The 27,817-nt window shown below is 36.9% G+C and overlaps 1 protein-coding gene across 1 annotated transcript; it reads right to left on the bottom strand.

The window, feature by feature from the left end:
- Positions 1–204: 204 nt before the first annotated feature.
- Positions 205–23,467, bottom strand: LOC308691768 (transmembrane protein 47-like). Its single transcript, XM_081367320.1, has 3 exons — positions 23,059–23,467; positions 14,724–14,864; positions 205–2,590 (listed from the first exon to the last, which is right to left on the bottom strand). The coding sequence occupies exons 1-3, from the start codon at positions 23,252–23,254 to the stop codon at positions 2,409–2,411; spliced, it is 519 nt and encodes a 172-aa protein (XP_081223446.1). The 5' UTR covers positions 23,255–23,467; the 3' UTR covers positions 205–2,408.
- Between the last annotated feature and the right edge of the window lie 4,350 nt (positions 23,468–27,817).

Here is a 27,817-nt window from a genome sequence, read left to right as displayed (position 1 = left end):
CTAGAATATGAGTATGACGAAGTCAGGCTATGAAAATGGTATTCTATTTTTTTTCTATAAGACTAGTTATATTCTTTTTTTTTATAACTAGTCAGTTACATAAAATCTGAATCTGAAACTGGAATCAAGAACATTTTGTCTATATTTGTGACCAGACTGTTAAACTATTTTAACTGTAACAAAAAGTAACTCGTCATTGTCATTGAACATAGTGAGCCATTTAATCCATCTAAGAAAACTCTAGCACCACCTCAGTCACACATCAACATCACAGGCCTGACGGTGCACTGCATGTGACTAATAATGCTACATTTAGCATACATTTTTCTTTCCTTTGCCATGGAATTGTTTATCACAGTTGATTTAGCAGGCAAATGAGCTTTGAAGCACTGCTGGTTTTTATGTCAGATGTCCTATATAAATGCAATCGAGTCTCTTCAGAAAATGTGAACTAAACCACTCAATTCATATGATTACATAAAACTGTAGATTGGTCTAATCTGAATCCGAAACTGGAATCAAGAACATTTTGTCAATATGTGTGACCTGTTATTCTGCTGTTAAACTTTTCTAACTATTACAAAAAAGTAACTTGTCATTGATTTATTTTGGATAGCTGTAATCATGTTAATTGTGTGACAGTGAAGGTTGATACTAAATCTGTTTACATTTCATTCAATACAGAAAATTATTATTAAAAAGTTTAATCTAATAAATCAATATTTGTGTATTACGTTCTTAGCTTAGCAACGTTAACATGAAAAAATTGTTGTCAATTGAGAGTTGAGTCTGCTTTTTTTTTTTTCAACAGCATGTTTTATTGTTCTATTTTAAAACGGAGAAAGGAAACTGATATGTTTGAGCTGTAGCCCAGGTAAAAGGTATTCCCCCCCAAATCTATTTAATATTTCAAAAAAAATATATCAAACAACATGACATAAAATATATATCCTTTAAATCCAAACATCTGAATACTATAAATACATTAACAAGATGAAATGTTCTCTAACAGATAGCGCAACACAAGAAATATACAAAATGGTAAAAGCAACTATATACTGTATACTTTTTCATAAAGAAAACAATTCCTCGAGAACTTGCTCCATTACTTTTCCTTCCTTATGGAAGGAGGTCCATGGGATATATGCTGCTGAAATGGTCAAAAGGGCACAAACCCATTTCTTTAAATGTCCATCAAGACATGTAATGTTAACACTCTGAAATCTTGCAGTCCAGTTCACCATTTTTCTTCATACTTCATCCATTCTGAAGCTTGTAACAACAGCCCATCATGCTCATTTTAGGCCTTCACACTGTACATGAGCAACTGAGTAATACGTTTGAGTGTGCATACTTGTATATGTAATATGCTAGATTGTGTGTACTTGTAAATGGCTGCATCCCAATTCACATACTATCTGTCCTAGATTACTATGTCCCAAAACACAGTACATTAAAAACAGTATAAAATTAGCACCAACAATCTTAAATATATAGGTTTCAAAAGGGATTTTGTAGCATTCCATAGAAGAATCATTTTTGGTTCCCAAAGAACCTTTCAGTGAACAGTTTTTAAAAGAATCATTTTAAAAGAATCATAAAGAACCTTTTGTGGAATGGAAAGGTTCCATGAATGTGATGCCAATAAAGATGCCAATAAAGAATCTTTCTTTTGAAGAGTGAAGGATTGTCCAAGTTTGCATTAGCGCCAACTGCACAATGGAAACAGAGGCGTTTGTGATGACTCATTTCAGAGTTTCAGTTGTAGAAATTTGTCAAGGTTTCAATAGCAATAGCCATTTTTAAATGTATGATTCTACAGGTTAAGTGGAAAGAAGAATTTAGCACTCTTAAAAATAAATGTTCCAAAAGTGATGCCATAGCAGAACCATTTTGGGATCCCCAAAAGAATCTTTCAGTACCCATCTTTGTTTTTTCTTAGCGTGAAAAATACTTCAATAATCTAAAGAATAATAATCTCCCTTTTCAACTATAAAGAACCTTTAGTGGAATGGAAAGGTTCCATGGATGTTGAATGCGCTTCATGGAACTATAGATGCCAATAAAGAAACTTTATTTTTAAGAGCACACAAACGCAAACAACGCATAGCATATGCATGTGCATTGGGAAGCAGCCAACACAGTCACATGACAAGTATTTGGTAGCAAATTCATATGAATTTGCATGGTCTCTTCCCTTCTCAAGGTTAGGTGTAGGGAGTGGAGATTCATGGTGATGTTTTGATGTTTATGAATTCTCATGACATTGAGTTGTAACGTTTGTATGTGTTGTGAGTGTGCTGCATGTAGGTCTCCTGTTCTGTATGTAATAGAGATTGGTTACTTGCTTGCTTTGACAGATATAGTGTTTGAGTCTACTGAGTGAGCATGATCATGTATTGGAGCCCTTAGTACATGGCATCTTCATATATGTCTGTTCTAAGGCATAATAAGATTCCTCCTCCCAGCATGAAGATGGTGGCGCCCCAGCCCAGCCCGTAGCCCCAGTTGAACTCGTGATACGTTTGCAAGACTTTGCCATCAATGAATTTGATCGGGTAGAGAACCAGAGCACACGCCTGGAGGACCACTGCAAGAGAAAAAGACAACATATCAGAATAAATACATAAAGGGGTGGTCACACTACTTTTTTCATTCCATCGACTTCCATTCATACGCATGTAAATTTTGCAGACAGAAGAGAAGAAAGAAGTTTTGCATTACAGCGCAATCCAAAGTTTAAGTTTGGTGAACCCTGACCTGAAAATTCAGATTACGGGAAGTTGTGTGACTAATAGAATATCAATAAGTGACGGCACGACCTCTCGGCTGAAGTAAAAGATTTTGCAGTAAGTGGAGTAGATTGTATATTTTTACATTATGGATTTATTATTTGTTATTAGTCTAGTGTGACCGCGACTTAACGCAGCGATAAGTAACAAGAAGTTAAGTGTAAAGTGATTTTAAGCCAGTTACAGGGTATTGATAGGATTAATGTGAAGCAGAGCCTAAACCTCTTAATCATGGTAAAATTACAGTAAAACACCCTAGTGTGGCTTATTGCTTTTATAAAATAGCTGTAACATGAAATACACAAATGTTCAATTTAAGAGGCCATGTTATGCCCATTTTCAAACTCCATGCCTTGATTTTTGGGGTCTACTAGAATATGTTTTCATGCTTAAAGTTTCCAAAAACATTTTTTAACATAGTTGATTTTTGCAGCACCTCTCATCCCAGTCCGTCAGTAACGGTTTAGCTCCTGTATCTATGAAGAACCTCCTTCTGAAAAGCGCAGTGTGCTCTGATTGGTCGACTGCACCAGTGGGTTGTGATTGGCCATCCGCTTTGTCACGCACCTTACCATAACTGCAAGTTTCAACAAACTACTAACACAACTCAAGGAGGCCTTGCCCTTTTTTTTCACGTATGTCTCGGGCTGGAATTATTTAAAGGACGGATATTGTGACACGTACACTCCAGAAAGAAAACTCAAGACTACAATGGAGGTGTTTCAGGGAGTTACAGTGCACAATTATATAGAGAATAACTTTCTTTGGAGTGCTTTGTGACTTTGCAGACCGTTTTCATCATTAAACAGCAAAACATTACACACTAAAGAAAGTTGAAAATGTAAACAAAGCATAATAGATCCTCCTTAATATTTTAATTCATTAATGATAAAATCACAATGAACAATTATTTTGCCAAGTAATGCAGTTACTTAGCCAAAATGCCTAACAGCAGTGCTGAGTTCCCACTTTTTAGCCATGCTTTCGGTACAAGCAAGTTGCCGTTCGATGACCCGAGTGATCTAGCAGGATTATATTTAGTAATCATATTGCTAAGGTATGCAGAAGCAGTACCATGAAGACATTTAAAAATCAGTATCAGGATTTTAAAATCAATTCTGTAAGAAACAAGTAGTGTGTGGGGTAATTTAAGTGTGGTGATATGATTCCTCAGCCTAGTATGCGGCAACATTGTTACAGTTGCATTCTAAATTCTTTGTAAGTGTTTGATAGAGCTTTTTGTTAAGTCAGCCAAAATTCTGTTCTGTAACAAATGCAAGTATGAGGTGCTAATTAATTTTTGGGCATCTGGTGCAAGTGAGAGATAGAGTTGTGAGTCATCTGCATGTAATTTAAAAGAAAAAAGTATTTTCCACAAATACCCACCACATGATATTGTACAACCTGAAATTATCTAGCCTTGTCATAAAAAAAAAAGTCTAATTATCCAATACTTTAAGAGACTTATTGACCTTCAGGGTGTGCAGGGGCTCTATATTCTTCTCTATTTTCTGCACAAACTACATGTTTATTGCACCAGATTACCGATTTACTGTTTTTCAAAAGAATTTAGGCATTCAAGCAGTTTGACAACATGATAAAAAAAAGATTTTTCTCTCCATTTTGATTTTATCACCCGGCCATTTTTTCCCTTACGCCACAAAACAAATAATAATAATAATTTTTCAGGTCAGAAATTAAAAGCATGATAATCATAAAACAGGTGTATTCAAATTCCTGTATATGAACCACAAATCAGATATGAATGTATTCTCAAATATATGAATGCATATTTTAATTAATTTATTAATTAATACATTTAATTATTGCAATGCAAGGTGCTTTGGTTAAAAAATGTCTCCCAAATGCATAAATCTATAAGTAAATTACCCACGTCAACGTCTGATTCTTTGGGTTGGAGGTTTGTGTAATGCCTATGCCTAAGTATGTGCAATAATGACAGAGATAGAAGCACTAATAAGCAATCAGCCAGAAAAGTTACAACTGGAGAAGATTATCAATCAAATAAACAGAGGACAGAACTCAAAGCAATCCTGTTTGAGTTAGCAAGTCCCCCTCTGTAAACAACAAATTAATGAGAGAAATTGTGCATGCTACCATGCTGCAGGGTCTGGCACAGTGTGTGTAGAAGACCTGCCAGCTTGACACACACACACACACACACACACACAGAGAGAGAGGCTCAATCCCTCAGGGTCTCCTCACATTCTTCTGCTTCTCTGTGCGAGACTGAAACAGCTTCTTGGTGCTGCTGAGTAATATACCGTTGAGCTCCTATGAATTTCTTTCATATAAATATGCTAATAAAACCACAGACTATAACAAAAACCAATCACACAGCTTTTAAAAGCAACAAGTAAGATAGCTTGATACATCTGCACACATCTGCGCTGCATGACCAAACAGGACGCCCTTCAACCAAATTTATAGATTGAGCCAATGTTGTTGTCTCGGGCTGCATTCCCAAAAAGCATCATTAGCCAACTATGGTCACAAGTTACAGCATTGCCAACAGAGGTCAATGATTCAGTTTTCCCCCAAAAGCATAGTTCCAACAAACATCCGTAAACAGTCAAATGTCCATCTCTGAGTACATACAGCCCATACAATGTGCAAGTAAATGAGAATTTCTCATATTTTTTTCTTATGCAAATTTCTCCAAATGAACAGCTTTCTGCTATAAATGAGTTATAATAATCTGAAATTAATACTTGATTAATTAGCAGTTCCCACTTTATATTAGGTGTACAACTTGCAATTACATGCAGGAATTCTTAAATATAGAATGCAATTTAAATACATTATGAAATTTTTTTTTTAAAAGTTGTAAAATAAACTAGCCTATATTGATTATAAGATTTATAAGATTATAGGAGTAGATTTCACAAGAAAGTTCTGTTTCAATATTTCTACTTCAAAATTTCAAATTTATTTCATTTGTAATTACTTGTGAAATTTACCAGAAAATTCTGAGTGAAAATTGTTTTAAAGTAAATCCTACACCATTTTTATTTCACTACACATATGTACACAATTAGTCATTGTATGAAATGAAAACTTTAAATGTTAGTGCATAGTAGGAAAAGGCATTTAATATAAAGGGCCCTATTTTAACGATCTGAAACGCAAGTATCAAGCACGAAACGCAAGTAACTTTGTGGGCAGGTCTTGTGCGCTGTTGCTATTATACCGGCGGGATAAATGACTCTTGCGCCCGACGCAAATCTAAATTGAGTTGGTCTGAAGTAGCTTCATTATTCATAGGTGTGGTTTGGGCGTAACGTGAAATAAACCAATCAGAGCGTCATCTCACATTCCCTTTAAGAGCAGACACGCTTGTTCTATAGAGGATGGCTATTATAACGGCGGATTTGCCAGGCAGGCGCGCGCCAGGAGCGGTTCACAGCCGAGGAGACTGACGTTCTCGTAAGGGCCGTAAAAAACACAGAGAAGTGACATTGTATCATGGGGATGGCGAAACCAACCCCAATTTGGCTTCAGTTAAACAGGCATATAATAATTTGGGTAAATGTGTAAGCTAGATTTATGCCTATTTTTTCACATCTTCATGGACACAACAATGATTTCCCTTGTGTGTTAATATTGTTCCTTGTAATAATGTATTGTTTTCTAAAAATGAGAACTGCTGCTTCTGTGTAGATGAGATAAGAAGAGTGCATATGCGTTGTGCACACGCTACATTGATTATGGCCAAGCATGCGCCCTTAAAATAGCATATGAATAACATGCGCAACACGCCACTGACTTTAAACTATTTTTTCCTGGTTAGTGGCAGAATTGTTTTCTAAACCTGCAAAATAGCACCAGGGAAAGTTTGCGCCGGAACACGCTACCTTTTTGTGCTGAACTGCCCCCCGGGAGCGCAAATTCATTTCCTAATCTACCGACGTGCGTCTGTGGAGGGAAAAGTCCGCTGTGCGCGGGTGCAAAATAGGAATGATACATGCGTCGGTGAGTCAATTGCGCTAGGTGCAAGATAGGGCCCAAAGTGTGTCCGAAGTTATTACTTCAGCACCAGCGCAACATCATTAATGACAGTTTTAAACTGTTGAACCAATGTGGTTCAAACAACGGTTTTGGAAAACATTGACAAGCACCTCTCCACAAATGAATCATATTATGATGGTTAAGCAGTGAGTTATGTTGTTGAACAGGAGATGCATCCTAGAGCAATGTCACAAGAAACTCACAATCAATCTGCAATTGACTCACTTAAAGACTCTGCATATTAAGCTGAGATAGGAGACTGTAATGTAACAAAAAAAAACACATGGTCTTCGTGTTTCTAATAAGAAATTACGTTGACATTCTTTGAAGGGGTTGAGTGGACATTCCAACATTCCAAGTCAAACAAACTGGAACTATCCTATTCCAAAGGTCTTGGTCTCAGACTAATTTATTCATTGTCTGATACATACTACATATGAAAATTCAAGTTCCAATCCGACTGTCTGGCTTTATGACATTTCCAGCAATCAGGGTGCGCAGGTTTTTAATAAGTCCCCAGGCAGTATAAGAATGAAGAACTAGTTAATGGATTTTCCAACATTTGTAAGGTTGACGTTTTGTTGGAGACAGTTAATAGAACATAAATGAGATTGTAATAAATACATGCCATGGAACAGTTGTCACATTCAGTTAAAACATTTGAAAAGCAGTTAAGGGAAAGTAAAACAATTTCAAGGTTGGGAAGTTGAATTGCAAATAAAATTAGTAAGACTCATTTCTAGTGTCTGAAGAAAACGTTAACCCAAATCAAATAAAAACCATCATAATCTATGGTACATATATTACTATTTAAATCATGTGGTCATAACCTGTTCAAAACAAGGGTGAACTTTAAAAAAGACCTGTAGGGAACAGTATGTTTCAATTCATTCATGGATGTCAGTTATCTAAATGGATATCATTCCCACCCACTGACGCACTCCCACAGGAAAAGGAACGAGAGATCAATATCATGCTTTTGAGGATATTTACCTCACATTTTATATCAGAACAGGATATTAAAGCCCAACTTCACTTCCCCCATAATTGCATGGAATGCCGAATCTGTTATGGGACACATTTCTCTATGTGTGATGTTGTTCCTCCAGAAATATACGCAGTTTCATTAGCATCCTGTTTTTCCAAAAAGGAAAGGTTTGTGAGTCAAATGTTCTGACTAAAATGTTCTGGGATATGTTCTATTCAACAACAGTGCATTGTGACTTCACATGTCATCTTAAGGGAGATTACACAATGAATGAAGAGGAAATTTATGTACAAGTCATTGCACGCCACCAACTAAAATAAATGCGGAGCTGACCATGATTCAGCTCAAATCACCAGTAGACCCACCAGTAGAATTTACAGAAATAAACAGGACGGAAGTATAACAATAAATATTGGTTTACACAAGCATCATGGTTACGTTTGTCTGGGTCAGATACAACTAAATCTATCCCATTCAGATTCAGAACAGCACATGAAGGCATACTAAAACCTTGCCGGTAACACCTTACAGTATGGTCCCGTGTGTGTGTGTGTGTGTGTGTGTGTGTGTGTGCGTGCGTGTGTGTGTGTGTGTGTGTGCGTGTGTGTGTGTGTGTGTGTTTTAGCTACTGTAGAGCATATATACTTTTGTGTGTAAGAGAAAGTAAATTAGGCATGTAGTAAGTTACTGAGTGTGTGGGTGGAGTGAATAAAGTAAAGGACACAATGTGCTGAACAGTCATGAATGAAAAACAGCAGAAATGAGACAAATGAAAATACTTTTTGTCTAGGCGTAAAATATTTAACGCATCTGGAAATGTTGACTTTCTGGTGCATTTTATGTGTTTAAACAGTACATTTTTATTTCAACTGTGTACATCTTCCTGGCTTTTCCATGTTCATGTGACATCATACATCTGCATCTTTGCAAAGTCTTCCAAGTTTCCAAGTTAGAAACAAGTTGGCATTCACTGCACTCTTCCAAGCAAGAAATTCTTTTCACCAAAGATACATCCGTTTTCTTACTACCAAACGAATTAATCTGTTTGTCTGTGAGCGTGAACATTTCCAAGACTTTTAAAAAATTAAGCTTCCTTTCTTTTTTGCACATATAACAATCTCAGGCCCATGGGTACAACACACACACACACACACACACTCTTTAATGACCCTCCCTGCTTGGCTCCATAAGTAGACTTTTATCCACATAAGGCCGGAAAGCAATTAGAGCTGGTGAAGAAAATGCAGCCATAACAACATTCACAGTCACAACATACCAACCGAATGTCTCATTTTTTCATGGTAGTGTATTTATACTTGAATTTTAGACAAGCCAGATAAATTACATTCATAATATATTCAAAAACAATTATACAAAATTAATAAATGCAGATACATATCTTTTTTTGGCCTTTAAGTATTTTATATTTACAATATAAAGGCCAATTTACACTGCACTGACAGACGCAGCCCAATGCCGACAGTCACCAGATTACAGTACGTCACTTCTCAGACATTCAAAGACCAACAAATGGTGATTCAACATGTTTGATTTGCAAAAAATAGAGCCGACAGATGCTGACGGGTAACACACTGATCCAACCAAACCTGACGAAGTGTCTGTTGCTGTCTGCCGGTGCAGTGTGAGTTGGCCTTTATACAGAAAACCATTGAGATGGGGATTACACGTTTTCCATATAGGCATCACTGTTCATCCTGCCTGAGCATGTGCACTGGCTACAAGACCAGTGGTTTTCAACCCTGGTCCTAGGGTCCATCGCTCTGCACATTTAAGGTGCTTCTCAGTTAGAAGTCCTTCCTATACCAGTCCTTCTGAGGCTTGTAGGCTAGTGTCCTCTTCCGCATTGACTTTCGAATGCAATACAGTGAATGAAAACTGTCTGTGTTCATTATGGACAGTTTAGCATTTTACTTCAAACAAAAAGAAAACTGTTCCACAATTTTGTCAGGACCACTATCGTCAAAGATGATTGACAATTAGCATAAAGTTTGGATTGGTGGTATGGTTCTGTTCTAGGAAAGAACTCCCTGCGCATCCATGCAGCCTGTCATGGATAAGAGCAGCAATAACCCCCCTTAGGGTAAACAGAACAGAACCAACATGAATGTATTGCAGATATCATTAATGCTCAATAATTTGAATGTAGAGCATTATTCGCGAATTAGTCTGATTCGAAGGGGAATCAGAAGGCCAAATCCTGACTGGACAAGAGGAGCTGGGGATGGAGGAGGGTAATTAGCTCCTGAGCAACGCGATAAGCTTACCGATCATCCAAAACAATGCTGTGTGATATGTTAAACATGCTCAATGCGTGTATAAATGATGGAGTTTTTTTTTTACCAGATGAGAACTGAAGAGCAGCTTCTAAAATGTGCAAGAGTTAAAACAGTCGCAGGAATCCCTCCGTCACACACACAAACAAAAATCTGCTGCAAAAAATTTCCTGGCTCTTCCAAGCTTTATAATGAGAGTGAATGGCTGGAGAAAATTTGAGGCCCAAAAAAAGTGCATCCATCCATTATCAAAGTAATCCATATGGCTCCAGGGGGTTAATAAAGGCCTTTTGAAGTGAAGCCATGCATTTGTGTAAGAAAAATATCCACATTTAAAACTCTATAAACTTTAATCACTAGCTTCTGACAGACGGCCATACGCATCGATTTACGGTGGAAGACTAACCCCTAACCCGACGCACAACGCAATGACGAACGTGGAAGCTCAGGGGAAAGAGCAAAACAAAACACCAGTCGCAAATTAGCAATTTTGAAGAGAAATGTCGGAGGATTTCTATATAATAGAAGAGGAGCTTCAGTTTGTTGAACAGTTTGTTTAAACCGCGAGATGCGTCTAAGCTTACAGTTCTCCTACATCCTACATCATACATGAGTCACGGGTTACTCTTGTGGCGCAAGTCGACTTGCCAAGTATGCGTACGGTTGTCTGCTGGAAGCTAGTTATTTTAGAATAAAAGGTTATAAAATTTCTTACAAAACTGTTATCATGGATGGATGCACTTTTTTGGGCTTCAAATTTTCTCCAGCCATAAAGCTTGGAAGAGCCAGGATATTTTTTAATATAACTCTGATTGTATTTGTCTGAAAGAAAAATGTCCTGTACACCTAGGATGACTTGAGGGTGAGTAAATTATGGGCTAATTTTCATTTTTGGGTGAACTAACCCTTTAAGGCTGACAAAATGTGCAGAGAGGTGGGTCCCCAGGACCAGGATTGAAAACCACTGCACTAGTCTACGGCTTCAACAAGTTAGGAGATGGGAAGTATGAGAGAGGAACATGGAAAAGTTGACAGGACAGCAGGAGTAAACAATGTATCAAATCACCATACAGGCAGATTCATTCTTCACTCTTAAAATTAAAGTTCTTTAAATGGCATTGATGGTTCCAAGAAGAACCTTAAACATCCATGAAACTTTTCCATTCCACAAAATGTTCTTTATGGTGGAAAATGGTTCTTTTAGATTTTTAAAAATTTCTTAACATTAAGAAAAACAGTTCTTTTAAGAGCTGTTCACTGAAAGGTTCTTTGGGGAAACAAAAATGGTTCTGTGGCATCGGTGCAAAAACCCTCTTTTGGAACTTTTATTTTTAAGAGTATACTCTATTCTCGTCGGACTGAAATAACTAAATTCATCTTTCCATCTATTCTCTCTATGCCTTCATAAACTCTGTTTTCCTAGACAGCGTTACGTACACCAATGAGGAGAACTGTCTTACATAAGAGGAAATGTGTCTTACATAATGTCAAAAGACTGTTGGCAAGTAGAAAGCAGATTTTTTTCCTCAGCCGTTTCAAACACTAATGCATGTGTAAACTGAGTTTGGTGCCACTGAGAACAGCTGTACTCCTGGTCCAAAATGAATACTTGCCAAGAGCGAAATGAGAACTTCCAAATGAGAGTAAATAAAACAGCGAGTACATAAAATGTTACTTGCCAGTTGGTGGATAACATTTTCAGCAATTGCATTATCAGCCATGCTTTAAACCAGTGTTGAGTAATATAGGCTACTTTAAATCTTTATTTTCTCAAGCTACTACTGAAAACTTACAGTCAAGCTTTTAGCTATGCTACTACACTAAAGCCATTTTAAGGGAGAACAAATTTAAAAAGTACAACTATCATATGATGCAAATAATCATTAGAGCAATATTTAGCAAGCAGAGAATCCAAATTTGGGATCTCAGTTCACAGACGACAGGTTAGTTCAGGTTGGACCATGGAAATAAAGCGCTATTGAAACTATTAGTTACATTATTTTGTTAACTAAATTTTTTTCTGTAACACTTTCTTTCGATGATCCACTTTAGATATTCTACTAACTATAAGTAACTTTACAACTACATGTCAACTTATTCTACTAATCTGAACCCTAATGCTTAAAGCCGTGATCACTCTAGACTTTGAGCATGGAAAATGTCTTCAGACACTGCAACGATCGTGATATGACGTCACGCTCTTTACCAAACTTAAACTTTGGAACTTTTCGCATGAGCTTGCGTTTGTGGCATTTGTGGAAGTCAATGGAACTAAAGTGTAGTGTGACCGCCTCTTACAGTCTCTTAGACCCTAACAGTCTAATGAGAGTTAGTTGACTTGTAGTTGCAAAGTTACTTGTAGTTAGTAGAATGTCTTAAGTCAACCATCAAAATACAGTGTAACCTTGGGTAAAAATATTTTTTATGAAATACTTAATTTCATAGCATGGTATGAAGTATTAATGACCTTGAAGTTTTTTTTTTTTTGTTGTTGTGGTTTTTGTGGGGCAAAAATTACAAAAATTATTTTGTACTCTGTTGGTGCTCTAGCGAGTATAACAGGGTGCTGACCTCAGATCAGATTGCTATGTCCTCTGCCCCTGTGCCATTACCCCATTGTTACGATTAAACTAACGGAGGTTCTGGAACAGCATGTGATTCCTCACATGGAACATGCATTCCTGAAGTGCAAATTCAGATCCACACACACACACACACACACTGATATAATAGCTAGTGAGGGTTTCATGGGAGCTGGCGCTCTCATTTAGAGCATATTTTATTTGATGTAGAGTCGGCTGTTTCTGAAGGTAATTTTCTGGCATTAGAAGTCAAAGCCACTGGAGACGTTGCTCAAGGCACATCAGAAGCAGCTTTTAAAATCCTTAACCTCTCTCTATTCTCTCTCTATCTTTTCCCTGCACTCTCATATAAGGATAATCCTCACACTGCCAGATTCCACCCAGAGCTAACTGAGAGAACGGCAGAGTCTGGGAAAAGAGAGGAGGGGAGAGGGTGGCTTTTGGTGAGGGAACACATTTTTTCATGCGTTAAGTAATGGTTGGTGGGAAAAACAGAGAGAGAGGAAGGAATTTCTCTCACATCCTACCTTTCTTTAACCCTCAGATTATGTACTGCACTTTTAATTGCTAAAAAACATGCTTAAATGAATAATTCATCAAACAAATTAACATTCTGTCATCATTTACTCTGACAGAACTTTCTTCCATGGTACAGATATATTCCAAGGATATATTGTGCAGAATGTTCATGCTGTCGTTTTCCAGACAGTGAAATTGGATTTTGATTTGGTCTGTGCTCAAACCACATACCGTGGTATATAAAATGTTGCATTTATAGTTTGTATGAGAACCTGTTTCCTGTGGATTTTCAAAAACTGTTTTCTTTGAGAAAAAGCACAAAAATACACCATGTTTTTGTTAAATTGATTTAGTTGATAAGTTTGGCATCAATTGCATTTAGATTAGTCTTCTGCAATCGGTATATTGCAACAGTTTTGTTTTTCGCTTGGAAGACAAATTCCAAGTAGGTAAACTGCTTTTTTAAAAGTATCATTTCATTTTTTACATATTTAATATTTCTTTATTAAAAAATTATATTTAAAACAATCTCATAACATTATTTATGTAATTGCAGTTGTAATTGCAATGTAAATGCATTCATGTCACCAAGATGATGCATACATTCAATATGGTTAGAAAAAAAATTTCAATTTACAGTAAGAGAGCAAATATCGGCCCTTAATGGGAAAGTTCATTTCTGTCTCTCATGTATGTGATAAATCACAGAAAATAAATATGTACAGTTAAACAAATTGCTGCTGTCAGGCGGAAAACCTTGTATGTCCAAAACCACAACTTTTCAGGAAATTCAGGTCTTTTTTATTTATTTATAATTAAACACTCTGGTGTAAAAGTTGATATTGTGGCTTTACATGTGGTCAGACACCTGTATGTGTCATTATATTATTAACATTCCACCAAAATCAAGCTCAAATGGAGTTAAGAGGTTTCTGACCAGCGGAAGTCGAACATATGCGTTTTGTCATAAGAATGGCCGCATCTGAGGCAGAAAGTGCAATTTAAATAAATCTAAGTGTATGATTAAAAACGTTCTGAGGGAAAATAAGTAGGTCAAATATAGGTAAATATAAATGATACATTTTTATTGTGTTATTTGTTACTGTGACTCGACTTGACTTGCTTGGTTTGAGCCACTGACTTGATATGCTTAGTGTGTGTGCACTGCGGATTTAGACTTGACTCGAGACTTGATGGCAGGGACTTGAGACTTACTTGTGACTTACATGTGTGAACTGCTCACCTCTGATGTGTGGGCAAGAGAGAGACAAACAAGCTGAGGAAATTTCTGACTAAAGTTATCTAAAATCCTCAGGTGTGACCATCAGGACCCAATGGCATTTACACTATAAATGTTTTGTGTTCTGCTTGTGCTTAGCACTATCCACTTGCTCATTGGATGTTATGCCAGGTGTCAGCGTGGGATTAGAGGTCAAGGGTCACATTCCCAGAGTTCTCCTGCTAAAGGCTTGTAACCAAAGTCATTATTTTCCAGCAAGATGTTAAGTGGATGTCTTACCTGCTGAGAAGAGGAACACTGCAACCATACGATAGTGCCTTCTGTGTGTGCCTTTACACAAAGAGATCAGAGCGATAAGAAATGCCACTAATGTCACAGATGCCCCAGCTAACAACAATATCAGCGTCGCTATTTGCCAGTCTGAAAGAGAGGGACACAGAAAATCATTGGTTAAGAAACCATTTACAACTGACTAAGTCATAACTGTCTATTATAAGAGTTAAAGAGATATTTCATCATCCAAACATAAAAATTTATTCGAACTACAAATGGAGAAATGTAACACAAAAAAATAAAAAAGTCCTGTTTGCGCTTGCGCCCGGTCTCAAGATGCAATAAATTCCAAGTGTTTTGAGGGCAAACCTTAAATTTTATTTAGTATTAAGCACATTTTTCTTAATTTTGATTTCTCAAAATAGTGCGCTCATCAGCTTTTCCTGAATCAACCGGAGTGATGGCCAACTGTTACTCTTATGCACTCTTTAATGAACATCATAAACACATGAAAAAGGTCGCTGTTCACTGTCATTTTGGACGAGCGTGAGCATATTCACACTGAGTGCAAATTTTCAATGCAAAAATCCATTAAATGGAAGCAAAGGACTCTTTTGGATTGACTGTGAACATTTGCTTGGTGATTAACCACTGAATCATATTGTATGTGAAAGACTGAAGTATGATTTACCTTCAGATTTGATGTGAATAGTTTTAAGGTGAAAATGTGTCGGTCGTTTGCGACACTTTGTCTTGGAGTGAATGAGCTTGACACTAAACAGAGTCAAACAATCTAAACATTTCTAACCCCACAGAGGCCATTAAGCAAACAGATGGGAGGAAATGACATTATATTTACACCTGCTTCTATCTGCCAAATGGCAACGCTCCATCCTTCCCCCCTAAACACTCATTTAACACCCATGTGAACGAAGAGGCATTGAAAATGTTCTTCACCTTTGTAGGTGTAGGACAAGCATTACAACTAATTAAATATGTTGACATTGCTGGACAAAGGCAATTTCACATTTAGGCAGCTTTTTCACAAAAGCCTACAGACCCCATTTGAAGTCCATTTAAAGTGAGAGTTCAATTGATTGTAGCACTGTAAAAACAAGATAAATGCAACAAATACCCGTGACCGCACATTTATAATTAATGCCAAGCTGCTATGTTGCTAATTTGGCCATAGTCCCAAAAATGCCTTTTGGCTGGATTAATGGGGCCAATGTCCCGGGGCCGATGACTGCCAGGGGCTTGGAGAAGTGAGCCCTGTAGTAACCTGACAGCCAAAGAAAAAGTACTGCGAAAGTAAAAGTGATAATGATAGACAAACGGTGCATTGAATGTGTGCCAGTGACTGCACTGACAAAATGATAAATGCTATTTGTCCAAGGCACTTCCTCTGCACGAATGTGGCTTCTGAACGCATTTTGTTAGTGATGCAATTAGATTCATTTTTGTAATTGTGACCATATTAGTTATGTGCAAATGTAAGTATTGTTTGGAAATATTTTCACATTTAAGGCACTGCAGACCTGCATAGATTTTAATTAACCACTTCATTTACATTTACATTTGCAAAACAAAGTTGAAATTATTTGCAATTGTGAAACACTGAAGTTATTATTCAGGTTTTGAGATTACAATCATAAGGTATAAGACGTCTTTTTTACTCACAAAATCCATGTATGGGGCAATAAGAGGAGGGCTGGTGCCTTGGAACCACAGTCATAAGGCTATAATCTATCCATGACAGTCTCATGAGTTCGCTAGTGCAATGGAATTAGAACAGAATGCAGAGGTCACGTTTTTAACATGCCTTTTAAACTCACATGCCAAAGATATCTGCATATAGACTAGCAAGAAAGCAATTAAAATGCATTGCAGACAGAATAGAAGAATGCATCCCGTGTGCAAAATGGAGTGCTGTGTACTGTAGATATGTGATATGGAAATAAAACAATAGGCTGAGTCACTCTTTGTAATATCTACTTAAAGCTTTGGTCTGTCATAATCAATTCTAAAAATGACCAGTGCATTTTGGATTGAGGGCCTTCTTCAGGGTATACAACAGACACAAGGCATTAACATTTTAAGAAAAAATCTCCATACTGACTTACTTATACAAAGAAAGTTAACAATGGCTGACAAGCTCCACTCAAGACGTCACACTAATTAGTTAAAAGGTTAATGATCAAGATGAAACGCACATGTGAACTGGTAAAGTAGCTCCAGATCCTACCTTACTGGTCTGTCATAATCTCCGCAAATATAAATACAAAAATGTGAGTAAATTGGATTAATATGAGCAATCTGTATTATTACTTCTTAAACGGGCAATTCTTTGCTAGGAAAAATGGCATTTTCAATAAAACTTGGCTGTTTATGCGATAGAAAGGCTTTTTTTTTTTTTTATCGTTACAATCTGACTAGAGAAAACGGAAAAACTTCCGACACCCATAATGCACTGGGTATGTTGCCATCCATGGCCACTCCCAGTCTGCTCCTATTGGATAAGCTTGACCAGAGTCATATACATTGAAGGAGTAGGAAATACTTCTTATCAAACTTTTAGTCACAATGGTGTCGACTTGTTTTCTAGTGAAGGATCCACCGCGTTGGGCTAACGGCAGCAGAGTATAGGAAACATGAAGAGAACACAGCAACAGAAAATAAAATAAAAAAAACTCTGTGTTTGTAGTTTCCATTTTAAACTAACTATGTGTTTTCACGAAATCCGTAAAGCAGTCACATTTCGCATCATCCGGTGGACTTTTGCTGACAAATAAACTGGGATTTCCCGGTCCAGGTAACATAAAGAAAAAGTAAACTATGTTAATTTAGATATACTGTACTGACATTGTAACACTACAATGCGGGTTGAAATTCAGAGAACTTTTTTTTTTTTTTTTTACTGAACAGAGAGCACAAACTAATACATGCAACAGACTGCTTTCTGCTGTTAAGCACAAGTTGTTTTAGTGTGCTGGACAGTTACTGTGAGAATGCTGGATTTCTGATTTGGCATAATACACTGGTGAAATGTTTTATCACACTAGGCATAAAGCTTATGCCACCGTTCTCTCTCACACACATTCTATTCAATAGTTTTTTTCAGAATTCCTCTCAAGTCTAATCCCACTTCTCTTGCCCCAAATAAGACAAAAAGGCACTCAGAGTAAATTAGCCCTTAATTTGATCCTTTTACAATAATCTCCCAGGGGTTCAAGGATTGTGTGTGTCTCACTCACACACAAACACATGCACCTACATACACTTTACCTCAAACGCACACACTCTCTGATACCTCTAAGCACTTTATTCATTTGTGTCCTCCTGGGTGTTGTTTTTTTAATGAGTTGTGCCAAAAAAGAGCAGTGAGCTCAATATAACCCGTTACACAAGCACCATCAGTCACAACAGCCAATCATCAGCACGAGTGTGTGAGACAGAAAAGACACAAGGGTTTTTCCAGGGTATCTATGTCATTGATTATGCATTGCGCCCTGTTCTCTATAAACAACATGTAAAATGGAAAGAACCAGTGTGAAAGCAAGTTTTGAAATGCCTTCTACATGAGCTCCACCCAGCTCTTCTTACTGGTGGACAAGTAACAGATCAACCTTACAGCAAAACTTTACTTTGGTCTTTATATTAGATCTTTATATAAAGTAGTTTATCATTTATTAAGTAAAAATCAGCTGTCTGGCTTTGGAGTCTCTTTATTTAAATGAGATGAGTGTGAGTTTGATGCAGAATAGCGAGCAGTTGAGTATCAATAAATTAAGGCAATGTTTCCACCAAAAAATTATTTACACACCACCATATGATTCCAAACCATGTGTTTTTCTTAACTGGAACATGAAAACAGATATGTTGAAGAACGTTCATGCTGCACTTTTCTACAAAACAAATTCAGATTATGTGATCATGTTTGTTTTAATGACTCTGTGTTATTGATACTGATCTATTACTTAGTGGAAAAAAAAATCAATAGGTCACTGTAGCTCTCAAATAGCATATTCATACCTGGTCATCTGTTTCATGATAGAGAGAAAGTTTTATGGAATTGAAATTGACAAAGGCAAGTAAATGATGACAAAGAATGGGGTGTAAAGAAATTTTCAGAAACTGGACTATCAAATATATCTGTTAAGGACTGATATACCAGCTGTCTGATTTGATTATTATCAGACTGTGTTAGTTTGTTACAGTTTCCACAGATTAAGTTCAGTCCACAAAGTCTGACCCAGAACTAAACCACACTGTGACTAAACCTAATCCTGTTCACAAAGACTCAGAGTGAGTCGTACCCCAATCAAATCCTAGAGATTGTTCGAGTATAATGCAGGATTGCCTCTTTCACTTACCCCTGCATGAGCTCATATTAATTTAGTAAAATCACACACTTCAGAATTAAATCACATACAGAGGGATCCAAAAATCTGAGACTATTTCATTCACCTTGATTTCGTACCTTTTCCTACACATTAAATGTCAGTGTGCAAGTCTTGATAATTATTTTCAAAAACTATATATTTTTTTTAAATTACAAAAAAAGTATTTTTAATAAATATTATGAATTATTAATCCATTAATATACAGTATCTAGGTTTTTGAAAAGCCGATAGGCCAGTTGCAATTATTGTCTGATCACTGTAATTTGATTTAATCCCAATTTTTGACATATAATGCAATAATAGCGAAGTTTAAATTTTTTCAAATATAGGTATAAGTTATTTTTCGTTTAGAGGTAAAAAGAAGTTTGAGAAAACTTTGCAGCGATATAACGTGTACTGGCACGCTTTCTGAGAAGTGACTTTTCGGGTGTGTGTACACAAAGACCGAATTGAGTTCTCTTTTGTGTCTTATCTCTTTTGTGTCTTATCGTGCTTGAATGGTTTAAAATCAGTTGAATTAATGATTGGTGAATCACAGGATAGGCCGACATTTGGACCATTCCCTTTCTGGACCATCCAGATAGTGATACTGTTACATTAGCCAAAGGATACCGGAAAAAATGGTGGATGCTACGTTATTCGCGTTAAAAATTTAAGATGTTAAACTGAAAAAAGAAAAAAAGAAAAACATTATTTTTGACAGCCCTAAAAAAAAAAATTTAAATCGTTAGGAACAATTATTTATATTGAAACTAATCGTCAGCACAACATTCATGATCATGAGGCACTATTTATGACATTTTACAAGCAAAACTTGCTTTGTCATAAAAAGGTCAAATTATCTGATTTGATATTTAGTCATCTTGACCTTGACAGGCAGTAGTGAGGTCCTCTCCAGGGGTCCTCTCAATGATATAATTTCCTGTTTTATGTTTTTTTATGCATGTTTATTTGTACCACATGATTTTGTTTGTATGACATTACAAACGTTGGTGGTAGGGTTGCTTATCGTCTGAGTTATAGCAATTTCGATTTTAGATTCCAAAACCTAGTAGGTGGACAAAGTTTTTCAAAAATTAATAAGCAGTGAAACAGTTAAAATATTTTTTATGAGGATTATGCTAAACTACTTTTCAAGTTTTCATTAAAAAAAAAAAAAAAATTATATCCTGACAGTCAAGACATTAAACCATGCTTATCGTAAAAGAGATGTATTTAAGTCATTGTCCACAATTGAGACTAGAAGCATTTGTAGTGGTCTCAGGCTTTTGGACCCACTGCCCATCTGTTCTATTTCTATTCAAGTTTTTCCAGAGCATTCTGTTTCGTGAATGTGCCCATGGGTTCGAGTGGTAGGGGTCACCACACTAAGTTAAAAGAGAACATGAACTGACCTACATGAATGAATCCCAACGGAGACAAAGTAAGAAACAGGTGTGTATCCTCGAATTAGGCACAATTCAGTTAATCAATGGCCACATAAGCTATTTAGTCATTACACTGTTAAAGCAAATCGGCATTTATGTGGCTTATTCTGGTGTGTGATGGTTACATTTCACAATCCAGCAATTTCTGATGAATTAAAATCTTGTCTGCATTCATTTTATTCAGCCTTCAAATATAAAGTTTCAATCACAAATACAACATTGCAAAACTAAAATGGGTTGCAAACGGGTTTAACATTAAAGACAATCCTTACAAAAGCATCAACTATGTGTGTGTGTCTTTCTCGCAAGAAATCCTCTTATCTCTGTCCCACAAAGCACGCAAAAACCCCTCCAGTCTAAGTTTTAAGAGTGTCTCCTCAAGCTTCCCCTTAGGACAGATCTGTACAGAGAGATAGGCTATGATAAAAGATGACGAAGACAGAGAGAAATACGGACTATACATCAATATAGCCATAATCCCACAGAAAGCATCTCTAGGGTTCTCTTCCAGACTCCATTCCCTGTGAGGAGCCTGCTGTAGGCTCATTAACATCAGAAACTGCCCTGGGATTCTTCAGAGATTGCCATCTTTCTCAGCAGTGTATGCCAGAAGGACAACAAGAGAGCCAGACAGAGAGAACATAAGAGAGGGAATGCACCAAAGAACTGTTTCAAGACATGCCAGGGACCAAACTGCAGCAAAGCGGCACAGAAAACAAGAAGAAACCCTGTGTCTTAAAAGTTGCTGTCTTTTTCTATAAGGCTTGCAAATGTATTCTCAACACTGATGTGATCTGGAATGGAATTCAATTTGAGATCTGGTTCACTGCAAATTGTCACTTGATGTGACGTGAGTAGGTCTGAAATAAGAGAATTCTGTATTCCAAACCTGTGTGAGCAGTTCAAAATTCTGAAGACTGTGCAATTTCTTTGCAATTACAGTGATTGGGGAACATTAAAATTTTTAATTAAGGATGCAGCAGCAGTACAGCTTGCAGTTCCTGCAAAGTTTCCTAAAGACCTGACAGGAACAGACTGAAACTTGCATCGTTATCCAACTGATTATATCCCCTTCCAGTGTTAGTCGAGGAACCGGATCCAGATTAGTCTGATTTCTGAATGAAATATTCAGACCGGGTTTATGAACTGGACAAAATGATACAATGGAATGAACTCAAAAGGACACTTCCTTCACGAATCATGCACTACTTTTCTCATTAACTGGCTAAGGAGAATGTAAAGGTCTTCAGTAAATAATGGCCTGGTCTTCGAAAGACTTAACATATACCACAGAATTCAAAATAAACACTTTTGTGGTGTTCTTGTATTCCAGTCATTATAATACATGGAAAAGAGATAGGCAGCCCAGCAGTCTTCAAAATTTCTCCTTTTGTGTTATAAGTACCACATGTTCCCAGATCCACATCTTTGTTGATCCGGGAACAACATTCCAATCAACCAATCAGGGGTGCGTTTCCCGAAAGCATCGTTGGCCAACTATGGTCGCAAGTTCCGTCGTTACCAATAGAGTTCAATGGACATTGCGATGAACTTGCGACCATAGTTGGCCAACGATACTTTCGGGAAACGCACCCCTGATCTGAGGGACAAGTTTAAAGTTTATGTCAAGTTTAGGCTTATAACCAGGGTTAAGTGCTTCCACATCAGTGTTATTCATCTATAACTTCCCTCTGATTGTAGGGATATGGTTAGGACTAAAGTTTCAGACAGGAATGTTGTTCCAGGATCAACAAAATACATTGATACAGGAACATGTCTTACTTGGAAAAATCACGGTGACCAAACCACATTAGGGGGAATGATCAGAAAATTCCATTCCTTTTTTATACTTAAGTGGACTAATGCATTTTTGTACGCTAGCACGTCATGCTGTATTTGGTTTACAAAAAAACGTCCCCCCAAAAAGCATGAAAACAAAGACATTCCTGCCAGCTAGACAACAATGGTGAGGAACACGCCCACCCCATTACAAAGCCCACGAGAGTCGACGCGAATGTGTTGGAATAGCCTATAATTGCTTATCAACATGAGGATAAACTCGAGCAACAGAAGGGTGTAAAGGGATGCCTGAACATCTGTCATCTGTCACCACATATGGGCTTGCTTTGGACACATTTGCAGACTTTGATGTTTTCTCCGCTAATTTTAACCATTCTAGTCTATGTGGTTATAGTGTTCACGTGCAGACAAACAAAGCAAATCATGGTTAGCCTATAAAATGCGATGTATGACGTCAATTGTCACTGATGCAACAATCAATCAATAATTGTTACATTCGAAGTTTGTTTATTTATTTATTTATTGTTTGTTTGACAACGGACTCTTCCGTGGGCGTAAAATCGTCTACAATGTTTACAGCTTGAACACATCGACAGCAATTGTATAGTTAGAATAACTATAATAATAGTTATAATGGGGCTATACACTACCCCATATTGATTTATAACAGCATGCATTTCTCTCCTTGAAAACATTGGTAAGGACACTGACCAGACTTGAGGGTGGAGATGCAGTTCCAGTCGGTGTCGATCTCCCTGCATGACTCCCATAGCGACAGCGCGTATCCATCCGCCGTCACCCACGCGGGGCTCAGCAGCGCGACAATGTCCAGGCAAAGTGCGAGAAACACGCAGAGAAGAGCGATGAGTTTGAACGGCCGGAACACGTATACATCATTCACGGACATTTTCTCATAGCAGACTGTGGCGGGTCTCGCTCACTCGCGTCGGGATATGGAGTACCGAGAGGCAGCAGCGGAGAAGCGCTCGTATCGGCAGTGAAAGTTTGTCTGTCTGTAAAGAGTTGAGCTGTGCGTGCCGATGACACTTTCCCGAACACCCGAAACGCTCTGCGCACACAGAGCAACGCGCCACCCAACGGCCAATCGAGAAAAAACACCAACCATACTGAGGAGAGGGAAAAGAAGTCAAGGGAAACCTTGATATAGATACATCCGTTTAGGCTATGTATTATGCAAGCAATCTTCTAACATTATAGTTTTTGTCATGCAGCGTCATAATGGAGACCAGGGCTAGATGGGGCAAAGGCAAGGCTATATCTCAGTAACTACGACGTTAAAAGTCCAAATACACAAAAGTTTGTTTCCCCACCCAGGTAGCGGAACTATAATTTAAAAAAAATTGAGAACACAATAAATAGGGTAACACTGGGGGAAGATGCCCCCTTAAGAACAATGTGCATTTACTTTTAAATTGTAACATATTTAGATTTACAGCCAGTGTTATTCTAAATTGAAACATTTGCTACAACTGTGTACAAATGTAAATAATTGCACTGATGACAGACAGAGAAGAATCCTAGTAAAAGAGATTCATCTGAATGGTAAAATTATTCTATCACTTATACAGGCATATGGATATTTACATATTTAATTGCCCATATTTTAGAAGATATGTCATAATAGCAACACTAGTGCAAATTGAATGATTTCACTCAACCTATAGGTTTTCATGAAAACAAAGATGTCTGAAATGTACATCTAAATCATGGAACTACTGAATAATAACCCCACAATAATTATTACATTTAAAAAGTAATAATACTAGTAACAGCATGCCACTCTGGGCCTTCTGGGCCAATTCTGGGGGGTGGGTGGGATAAGTCATCTTCATTTTATCTTTACTTCAAAATAAAAATTATAACTTTTAATAAAAATAAAAAATATATAATAATAATAATAATAATAATAATAATAATAATAATAATAATATATATATATATATATATATATATATATATATATATATATATATATATATATATATATATATATATAGCCTATACATATTAAAAGTAGCTAAATTAAAAGTAGTATAGCCATGCATCAAAAGTGCTGAGATGAGACATTGTGTCATCTATTGTCAGGAGAAACAATTCTCCTTGCCCCGGCATCTTCCCCCGATTTACCCTTTGAAAATGTTTTGAAGCAATATTGTATGCAATTTCTGTTAGGTTTTTAATTAGTCAAACACTGCTTTTTACTTGAACTTGAAGTGGGACAGTGATTTTAGGAAATATAACTGTCTATTTGATAATTTAAAACCCACAATAAAATTGTGATTTCATAGCCTTACTTGATTAAGTTGAGCTTCTTTTTTTCAATCACAGTACATGTTGATGCTTGACCATTTTCAGAAATATTTTATGTTGACTGTTTTGTGTAGACTACCTTGTGTTTTTGTTATTTTGACTTTTATGTTGCGTTCTGCCCTGTTATGTTTCTTGTGCCACATTTAGTATAGTCCCTTTGTTTTCTTCTTGATTAGTTCCCTGATTGTGTCCAGGTGTGTCTTGTTATATTACTCTGTGTTTCCTGTGTTCATAGGTCTTCTGCATTGCTGATCTCAGTTCTGTTCCTAATGGTCTGTGATTTTCAGTTTAGATTATACCTTTATCTTTGTTAAATAGCTTTTGGATCCTGCTCTCCCTCGTTTCTGAGTTTGACCACGTTACACAAGTTGAATGTTATAATTTTATGTAATTCGTAATTTACCATTTCAGTTAGCAAACAACAGTTTGATATTTTTGTAAGTTTATAAATTGTTTTGTATTTTTACTGTTTCACAATGTCACAATGGACAATTTATGTAATTTTGAAAGTATGCAAATCGTCAATTTATGTATTTTGTTATGGAACATTGCATTGTTTATTATACATTAATATGGTTGCATTTTTATTATAATTATTTTAATTAATGTGTCCTGGTAATCAAAATCAAAATCATGAGAGCTTTGTTTGAAATCGCCCCATACCCTAATTCACTATTTCCTACATTACTCCAGTTGAAGGAGTGAATAAAATGAGAGTGAATTTGGACACTGTGCCGGAAGGGCTGCCGCTTTTGTATAGTTTGTGCTTGCTGTTTAACAATCATTTGAAACTTAGCAAACTGGCAGCTCAAGTAGTAAATCAAAGATTTATCTTGAACTCTGTCATGGAAACTAGCTTGTATAAACCTTAATCAAACAATTTAAAAGGAATTTATTCCTGTATGATATTACGCTGTACCAGCAGATAGGAAAATGGATGGACAACATCAGTTGTACACTCTTTATTGTGGTGTATTACAGGATTCAATGAGTGCACTCAATAACGTCCACTATGGTTTCGGACACCACTACAAATGGCTGTCCCCTCAAATAGTGCCCTAGGCTATAGGGGGTGATTTCAGACAGCCAGATGTATTCAACTTGACCCGTTGCTGCTCCGTCCGATCGGTGTCGGAGATTAGAGATTAGAGAGCAGACAGCTCCAACTCATCACAATTTCAGTTTCAAGCCGACTTTCAATAATTCCTGAAAAAAAAAAAACATTAAAAAGACTATAATTAAGATACATTATATAAGATGCCTTTTTTGATAGAAATGTCAAAAACATTACATATCAAATCAATGTCAACTAGAACAAAACTTTCCATTTAGTTGACACTGAATATAATAGTTTTTCAACCTTGAATGCTGCTTGACAAAGCCTCACCAGGAAGTACAAAAAAACTTCAAAAAGCTTTGAGTTTGAAGGTTATACAAGCTGTACAGTCAGACATTAGGTAGGGAGCAGTAAAGGCCTATATGCTTGATATTTAGAGTTTGAAATCACAGACATTCTGTCAATCAAAATTAAGCTTAGCTGTTCTGTTCTAAAATCACTGAAAACCACGGCTTCACTGGGCTTATTGCTTTTATAAAATGGTTACTACATAAACAAGCATACAGCGACATAATTTGTTGATAAATAATAGTATTTCTACCAAGCAAAAGTTCTACCACTCAACAATTCTTCAGCAATTTTTAGCAGAATGGTTGCCAAGCAACACATAACAGACCCAGAGGCGCAGTAATAAAGGAATAAACCAGAGTGGTAGAGAAAACAATAAACCCCTTAAAGCCGTGGTTTACAGTGAATTTAGAAGAGCAAAGGGGCATTTTTAAGCAAAACGTGGAGGGTTGAGTGCCTAAAACCTCCGTAGCTGTTATAAATTCTCTGTAAACCGGCTTCAAGGGGTTTATTGATTTTATAAAACAATTAGGCCATGAAAATATTTATTTTAATATTTATAACAGTTGTTGTTTGTAGAGTAATTTACAACAGCTTTGAACAAGGCTCAACCAATCAGAATCAAGGAACGGAACAACCCGTTTTATAATACAGATGTAATAAGGTCATAGGTGTGTGTTTATAGAGTATATTACAACGGTTTAAAACCTAGGGATGGGAACCGAGAACCGGTTCTTCTTCAGAACCGGTGCCCAGTGAATCGATTCCTTGGAACCGTTAGTATGCCTGCTTAACGATTCCGCTTATCGGTTCCGCTCGTTCAAATGTGACACGACGTCACACACGTGCTGCGTTGTTTTGGTTCAGAACGTAGCAAACACTATGAGTAAACATGGCATCGAGGCAGAAGCGCTCTGACCGCGTCCTAACTACATGCGACGCGACGGCGCGACACGCGATAAAAAGTATAATTTTCCATGTTAATCAAAGTTTAACCAGCCGCGACACGCGACGATTCTATTTGAAACGGATCCTATTTTACTGCGACGTCGCGCTGGAACAACAATCTCAAAGTGTGGCAATGATAATATCAGGTACTATTTTTGTGCTTTATTTAATGTTAAAAGCGTGTATAAAGTGACTGAATATCATTTAGTGCTCCCAGCTTTGTAGCTGTAAAAACAACAATGGATAAGTCACATCAGATCTTGAAATTAAACAAATGGAAACAAAAACGTTCAAAATGTGAAGAAAACCCGTGTATTATTTGACAAAGATTGTTTTAGTAACTCAATAGCCTAATCCAAATGAGCACTGTTAATATTCCAAAAGACACAAGCTCTTCCTAAACTGTTTTCAGTCTGTGTTTTTAGTTTTTATGGCACATAAATGGCAGTTTTATTTATTTTTTTGTCCGGACCAATGAATGTGAAAATTGTCAATTTCCTAATCCTAAGGCACTCTTCTTGATAATCTTTCAAGGCACACACTAGTGTGCCATGGCATACTGGTTGAGAAACACTGCCCTAGGCTATAGGTCCCTGGACTTTACTTTGAGAAGTAGCTCACCTACTTTTAGGTTTGTTCTGAGGTTGCTACACATAATTTGTGTATACTCTGTGCTGTGTCTTCTGATCAGATATTAAAGCGAGTTAATACAAACAAATTTGTACTTATTCCCTCACCCAATAAGAATCGATAAGAGAATCGATAAGGAATCGGATCGATAAGCAA

The sequence above is a fragment of the Scardinius erythrophthalmus genome, assembly GCF_964197995.2.
Source record: "Scardinius erythrophthalmus genome assembly, chromosome: 5".
NCBI classification, from domain to species: Eukaryota; Metazoa; Chordata; class Actinopteri; order Cypriniformes; family Leuciscidae; genus Scardinius; species Scardinius erythrophthalmus.
This window is presented reverse-complemented; position numbering and strand designations above follow the sequence as displayed.